Source organism: Eimeria tenella, genomic scaffold, assembly GCF_000499545.2.
Source record: "Eimeria tenella Houghton genomic scaffold, Eth_scaff110, whole genome shotgun sequence".
NCBI classification, from domain to species: domain Eukaryota; phylum Apicomplexa; class Conoidasida; order Eucoccidiorida; family Eimeriidae; genus Eimeria; species Eimeria tenella.
Genome location: NW_013541475.1, coordinates 48,745 through 55,826, shown reverse-complemented (window position 1 = coordinate 55,826; position 7,082 = coordinate 48,745). Strand labels below are relative to the sequence as shown.

Genomic DNA, 7,082 nt, shown 5'->3' with positions numbered 1-7,082 from the left:
TTCTTACGCGGCTCTTCGCGCAGAGCCTCTGCGTGATGTCGCTACAGTGTGAGTCAAAGTCACTTATTAGCTGGTTTCTGCCACTCGCGTTTGATGCCTTTCACTTCTAGCTTGCAGACCTCTGGGATATTCCTTCTCCATTTTTCCAAAAGTGTTTCAGTTTTCACGTTTCGACGCCTTGAATTGAGTCAGAGGCTCAATTTTCCTGTGCTGTGCCTACCCTCACCCGTGTGTCCCCGTCTCGTTGCGCGTGGTTCTCTATATCGGCTATGTTATTTATTGTTTTTCCTGCTTGTCACCCACTGCTGTATTTTAGAGGCATGCAATGCCTCTCCAACATTCGCGCCATCCTCCTGAACTGTGGCCAGAAAATTTCGACACGAGATGCGAGGCAAGTCTTCAGCAAGCGCCAGGTCAGTAGTACTTGTTTTCACTCGCCTTTATTCTCATTTATTTTACATTTATGTCAAGTAGCACGATTTGTTACCTTTTCGCACACCCTTGAATCTATCTGAGGTCGCCCTGGCTGGGTGATTTCGTTGAGTGTTTGCCGCCTATTTGTTATCCCCTGCATTTCAAAGCAGTCGGTCGCCCTTTCTACCCTTTTGACAGGCGGCAGAAGCCGAAGTCGCCGCCGCTGCGGCTGATGTACGTTTACTAGAGGAGCGCGTCGCCGAAGCAAACAAAGTCAGTTTGTCTTATCACAAGCGACGCTCCGTTCTTTCTTTTGGCAGTTCTAGCAGTCCAGTTGCCTTTTTCGTCCAAAGGCATTATGTCTTGCGCTGGCGCTGCTGTTGCTACTGTAGTTTGTGTCTTTTTCCTAGTGCTGCTGAGCTTCTTTCTGGTTTCCCATTGTGAACTTAACTTCTCAGGCCGCTTCTCAGCTGCGAGAAGCAAAAGTGGCCGTCGCGCTGCTCCAGGCTGAAGTTGCGAGGCTGAGGGGAGGCGCCTGTAGCGCCGCTACGAGCTTTACCACTGAAACATCTCCTACAAGGAGCGGTAGCAGCCGCTGCTCCACGCATCTTGAAGGTGGCGCAGGAGGGCTGCCTGTGCTTGCCGACGTTCCTGTCGCTGCAGAGTCTTCTGCAGCTGTTGCTTCTAAGGGATCTAGTAGTCAAGGTTTGTGGGGGAGGGCGGTTTTGCTAAATTCATAATTTGCTAGGGCTTATAATCATGCTTTTTACCTGTATTCCAAAGGCCCCTCCTGCTACTGCCGCATATGCCGCTTGTGCTGCATACGTTCTGTTCATTCCAGGTGATCCTGTTGTCAAGGGACTGGCGTTGCTGGCCGGCCCAACCACAGCAGATGCAGCAGCTTTCATAGCTAAGGAAGCAGATTTGGCCAGCATGTACGTTTCCCCCTTTTGACGTTTGTCCCTGCTGCTCAGTCGGCGGCTTCACCAAGTGCGACTGCTGCGGTGAATCAGCTGCGGCGAAAGTATATATTTCTGCCTTGACTATGTGACTACAGGGCTTTTGACGTCTCTGCTGAAGAGCAAAGAAGCGTGTATGCGGAGGAGCTGCTGCTGTTACAGCAGAAACTGCACGCGGAAGCAGCAGCCCTCGCTGTACTCAGGATGCAACTCAGCAGCGCCTTCAAGGTAACTTAAAGCAGCAGTCCACAGCTGCAGAACATAGAAAAAAAGAGAACAAGATGTGGCATCTTGCATTGTCCCTGCACAACAGGAAATGCTAGAGGAAGACGGCTGCGGCCGGACATAACTAGTAATGGTGCTGTCGCGTTCCTCTGTTGCTTGTGCGGCTACAGGCTGTTCATGCGCTTGAGGACCAGCGTGCTGCCCTGCGCCGTGAGCTTCGTCGCTCGAAGGAAGCAGGAGCGGCTGCAGCTGCTGCTGCTGTTGCTGCTGCAACAGAAACAGCAGCAAGCGCTCGCCTGGCAGAGGAAAACTACTCCCAACAGTTGCGGCTTTTGTCTCTCCACGTAGCCGAGACACATGAGAAGAGCAAAGAGAAGCAGAAAGAGCTGGAGGATCTTTTGAAACACAAAATACTCTGCGGACGATGCGGAGTTTGGAACCCCCTCAGTACGAAGTTGTGGAGACCAAAACTGTTTTGAACATATGTTCAGTCTCTGCGGTGTTCTATCCTTTAGTGCCTCTGTTCTCAATTTTGGTTTTATCGGTCTTACGAATTGCTGTTTGCATCTGCGGCAAGTCGGTCTTCGTCCTCGCTATGTGCCCAAGGCCCGTGCTTATCTGCAGTTTTCTGGCTCTTCGCTTAACATTGTTGCGCGCCAGCATGCTGTTTTTCGCCTTCAGGTGACCTGCTGGTAGAAGGCCAGTCCTGGGGTTCTTGCGCGATGTGTCGAGGCAGAGTGACTGAGCGCCCATTCTGATTTACGTCTTTCCCCCTTGTTCTCATATTCTGTTTATCCATTCCGTTAAAGTCTGGATATTTTCTTGGTGCAAAGCCTTCCTCATCCCTAGTCAGCACCGGCGAACTCATTCTGCTAGAGTTTTCTCTACGCCGGCTTGCTTTACATTAACAGATTTGCGGCGAGCACAGCGGCATCTAGGCTGAATTCGAGTGTGTGTCAGTAGGACTCCTTAATGAAACTTCAAAACGAGTTGGCACCCGAACGGGCCAACGGGTATAGACAAATGGTTAAATGCACTGCAGTTTATTGCTTAACTCTTCGTGAGAGTGTATCCCGTCGACTGGACAGCCTGAACGGCCACGCACACCGACTCACTAGCGGAGTTGCGCCAAAGTTACTGAACTAGATTACTGATGGGACAATATCCGCTAGTATGACAGATACCGCAGCATTTCGTTGAGGCGCTCACATGCTGGGAACTCTTTCATTCTTAAAGCCTGCTAACGCAGATGCGTCTTCCCCAAACAAAACCTGCAGTTCAATACTCACAGAATAGGGCGGCTGCTTGAGACGAAACATAGAGCCTACATGCTGCATGTAAGGCTCGCCGATAGCTGCGCTCCAGGTGTGCCACAGCAGCTAGAGCGTTGCTGGTGTTGCGTCACTGTAGCAGAAGCAGGCACTTCCCTAGAGTGTTCTGCCTTTCCTGTCCCACAGATAATGTTTCGCTTTGGCGACCTGAATGTGAATGGCAAATACTTGAAGGTAGGCTCCATCCGGTCAGGACTTTCCCACGCATCACGCTCAGAGCACTGTGACTCGCTCTGCTCTTGGTTCAGTACACCTAGTGCCTGCATCTGTGCTTGCTGTTGAAGCTGCTGGTTCGGCATGCACACTACTGGTGCAGGTGACATCCAGACCTGCTGGCTTCCTAGATCGGCTGCGTGCGTAGAAGTGACTAGGGGTGGCACAGTCTGCGTGAGAGGAACTGGTTGCTGGTATTTACTGGGTGACGCGGGCAGGAAGTCTCCCTGTTGTGGAGGACGGAGATACTTTTGTGTCTGCCGGGAGTCCCGTACTGCTCTTTGAGGAGCTTCGCTAGCCGAGCGTTGCGGGGAGGGTCGCTTTCCGTGTGCTACTGCAGTGGTTGCTCGTTCAGCAGCAGCAGTTGAAGGAGCTGCTGCAGTATCACGTGGATGCTCCCAATGCGCCTTCGTCTCATATCCTGTAGCGGAAGGCCGCAACGTTTTCTCTTTCGGCTGCACTCGCTCGGCTGGTTGTTCAGGCTCTTTTCGCGGCTGCTGCGTCTGCTGTTCCTGCTGTTCACCCCGGCTACTTGAGGGGCTGCTGCTTCCGCACCTGGCTCCACAATTGATGCTGCAGTTCCACAGCCATGGGACCTTTGGCTTCTCTTTGGGCTTCGACTCAGTAGGCTTCTGCTCCGTAGGCTTCTGCTGCTGCAGTATGATAGTTGGAGGCCGCTGCACTACTACAGTGGAGGGTTGCGGAGCTATAATCGCGGTTCTCTGCTGCTGTGGAATCACGATTGGGGTGCTTGGCTGCTGCTCTACCAAATGACAGACAGCTGGCTGCGAAGAATGCTGCTGCTGTATCACAACAGGCTGCTGCCGCTGCATAACTAGCGGCTGCTGTTGCTGAAAAGTGAGACCTTGCTGCTGCTGCTGGATCACAGTCGGCTGTTGCTTTTGCTGCACCACGACAGGCTGCTGCGGGAATGTGACCAGCTGCTGCTGTTGCGGCACAGAAACTCCGTGATACTGCTGTTGCGGTATAGAAATGCCCTGATGTGCTTTATGGATCAAAAGCGGCCGTAGTGATGACTGTTTCACCACAGTTGGCGCTTGCTGCTGAGCAACAGAAGGAAATGGCCCCACAAAAATGGGTTGCCTTGGAGGGGCGCAGGTAACAGTATGTTGGGTGTTGTATCCGAGCAAAGTCGAGTGAGATGCTAGCCTCTCCGTTGTTTGCAAAGGATTTGCAGTACCCGGGAAAGCCCAAGTAGTTCCGCCAAGTCCTTGCTGAGGTGGTCTCAACATCACTTGAGTGGGCGCTAAGGGCAAAAACTGAGATTGGTGAAGCGGCGTAGAACCTCCTGGAAAACGTTGGCCTATTCCTGGAACCATCTGCGATGCACCATAAAGGGTGCTGGCATTTTGTAAAACAACCTGAGGTCCACTGTAAAAAGGTCCAGGCGTTGCGGATAGCAGCTGAGGGCCACCAAGAGGCTGCGGCGCCACAATCGGAGGTTGTGAGACTAATCCTTGCGGTTGGCCATGCTGGATAAGGTGACAGCCCCCATGGCTGATAAGGGGTGGACCAGGCATCGTCGGCGTAGGAACGGCTGTCAATTGGTGCTGCCCGACCGCACTGCCTTTTGCTGTCTGACGACTTGCACTTGGTGGAGCACTACCACGCCTCATGTGAGTTTTGCCACTTGCGGCTTGCTGTTTGAAGCGATTAGAAGCTCCATTTCGACTCCACTCTGAGCGAGGCTGCGGGCCTATATCTGCGCCATTAAGTTCCTTCAAAACTGATTTTTTCTTCCGCTGTTCATGCGCCTTCTGCTCCTTTTGCGGTTGCATTTCCTGCTGCGCCTGATACTGAAGGTGCTGCGGCTGCTGGTGCGGCTCCAATGGGACTGACTGAGGTGAACATACAGTGACAATCTGAGGTGATATTCCCGTTCCTGGCATCTGCATAGTCACATACCTCTGTGGCGCTTGCACCATACACGTCTCCTGTTGCACTTGCTGCATATGCTGAGGAAGCAGAATCTGCCCCCGTTGCACTTCAGGGGTCAACAAAAGATGATGCTGCGGAAGTGCAAGCGACAGTGGATCCGGCGGCGATGATGCCAGCAGGGGCCCTGCCACGCAAGAATCAGTGTCTTTTGGGAAAGTTTCAGGGGAGCAGCACACCCCTGGCAGATTCCGATATGCGCCTGCAAGACAAAGGGGCTTTTGTGATCTTGGATACCTCTGCAGCGGTCTGGAAGATCCCACAATAACTGGAGTGCACGGGAGCCTCAAAGGGCAATTTACAAATTGTCTGAGAGGAAGAAGTGCCCCAGTTCCACCTAAAGGGTATGCATGGGTGGGTGGTACGACAACTGTATTGGTCACTGTAGGAGGGGCAGACGAGAAGTACGTTACGTTTTGAGGAGACTCAAGCATTACAGGGTCATCTTCCTTGTCATGGAATGAATTACAGCTTCTCGGACTGCTGTCTCCGTCCGTGCTAGTAGTGCTGCTGCTACTTTGAGAAGAAGGCGAAAGGTCACTGCCTGATGACGTGTCATCTTTGGGTACTGAGCCAAAGCTGCGGACGCTGTGAAGGTGTTCAGCTAGAGGCTGTGGATCCCACCAGAGGCTGGGACTTTGGCAGGCTGTGCAGGTGCCTTCTGGTCTCTCGCTTGTAAATATCTGTCCAGCCTTGAGCCTCTTTAGTCGGTCCTTCATGCGCCTTTTGTCCCTCTTCCAGCGTACGTAGTTTTCAGGATAGCGGCACTTTCCCTTCCCTCTGATCTGTAAGGTCCACCCGCCCTCCGTAGGTCTTTGGCTAGCTTGCTTATTCGGCGTGGTTTCTTGGCTGCTGCTTCCGCCCTTTTCGTCCTGAGACGATGGCGCCAGTGAAGTTCTAGGGCTGCTACACGGGTCACTTTTGGGGGGACTTTCTTCACGGGGGCTTCCCTTTGGAGACGGCGGAAGAGGAGATGGAAAATGGACGGTTGGCGCCACAGCAGCAGGTGGTGGCTGCTGTGGCTGCTCCGACGGCACCATTTCAAATGAGACAGTGGCTGTTTGAAGACTAGGTGGGGAAGATAGACAACGCCCTGTCCGTCGTTGTCGCCGGCGCGTAGTCCTCTTCCTTTCCGAGACACATCTGCCTGCCCTAGGATCTTTCGCCTTGACAAACACCGCATGTTTTGCCTTCATTAGTGAAGAAAGGGTTGGCAGCTGAAACCTACTTTCGTAACTCATTCCCTTCGACCTGAGGTCACCCTTTGATCCGTAGGGTCCCTCGTACCCTTCAGCATCCACAAGCCACGAAGGCCCCTGTCGAAGGACTGCAGGGCTCGACGGCCTGCCTACGCTTCCCGGCCGGTCCTGCCAGGAATGCTGTATGGGTTCCTTCCGTCTCCATCCCGTTTCATCCAGCTCTGTGCACCGCTGAGGCAGCGGGTCCCTTCCTATTGGAGACTCAGAAAAATCTTGGGCTCTGTTTTTATCTTCCACTGTAGCTTTAGCGTGAGACCATAGGGCCTTGACAAACTTTGCATACTTAGGTTCTGCTGGATTGAATTCTTCTACGCTAACCGGGAGGGGTTGCCTGACAATAGGAACTCTCCAGAGTGGCGGGCGTGTAGTTTCCTTGATTGCCTGAGCCTCTGCCGATTTCTGCTGCAAATACTGCTTATAATGTTTTCCCTTGTGGTGCTGGTTGTAGTGCGGACAAAGTAACCCTGCATCATCCTCCGCGTTACTGCCGGAGCCAATGACTTCCTCATGCCGCCGTTGCGTGAGATACTGTCCTCTTAGTCGGCCTTCAGACAGAGACGAAGCTGCCAAATCTTCTGCTTCGTGGCCGTCAACGGATGTGGGCTCAATATTTATAGAAAAGGTACAATTTGCCTCAGGAACATGGCCTGGGGCCATCATTACGGCCTGAGGTGGCCAACACTGCATAGTTTGGTTCATTCTAGCATGGATAGTATTGAAGAGAT

At 52.8% G+C, this 7,082-nt stretch overlaps 2 protein-coding genes across 2 annotated transcripts in view; one reads left to right on the top strand and one right to left on the bottom strand.

Moving 5' to 3' along the window:
- ETH_00002560 (Trichohyalin, putative) overlaps positions 1 to 2,356 on the top strand; it is a gene marked incomplete at both ends in the record, with an annotated part of 9,273 nt that extends 6,917 nt beyond the window's left edge. The window contains 8 exons of the mRNA XM_013372903.1: positions 24 to 48; positions 317 to 413; positions 613 to 687; positions 873 to 1,119; positions 1,256 to 1,349; positions 1,472 to 1,601; positions 1,769 to 2,045; positions 2,280 to 2,356. Of these exons, the coding sequence (XP_013228357.1) occupies positions 24 to 48; positions 317 to 413; positions 613 to 687; positions 873 to 1,119; positions 1,256 to 1,349; positions 1,472 to 1,601; positions 1,769 to 2,045; positions 2,280 to 2,356 (1,022 nt within the window). The remainder of the gene's footprint in view (positions 1 to 23; positions 49 to 316; positions 414 to 612; positions 688 to 872; positions 1,120 to 1,255; positions 1,350 to 1,471; positions 1,602 to 1,768; positions 2,046 to 2,279) is intronic.
- Positions 2,357 to 2,922: 566 nt separating this feature from the next.
- ETH_00002555 (uncharacterized protein) lies at positions 2,923 to 7,017 on the bottom strand (the record flags this gene model as incomplete). The annotated part of the gene is made up of 1 exon (XM_013372902.1): positions 2,923 to 7,017. The coding sequence occupies one exon, from the start codon at positions 7,015 to 7,017 to the stop codon at positions 2,923 to 2,925; it is 4,095 nt and encodes a 1,364-aa protein (XP_013228356.1).
- Positions 7,018 to 7,082: the final 65 nt, after the last annotated feature.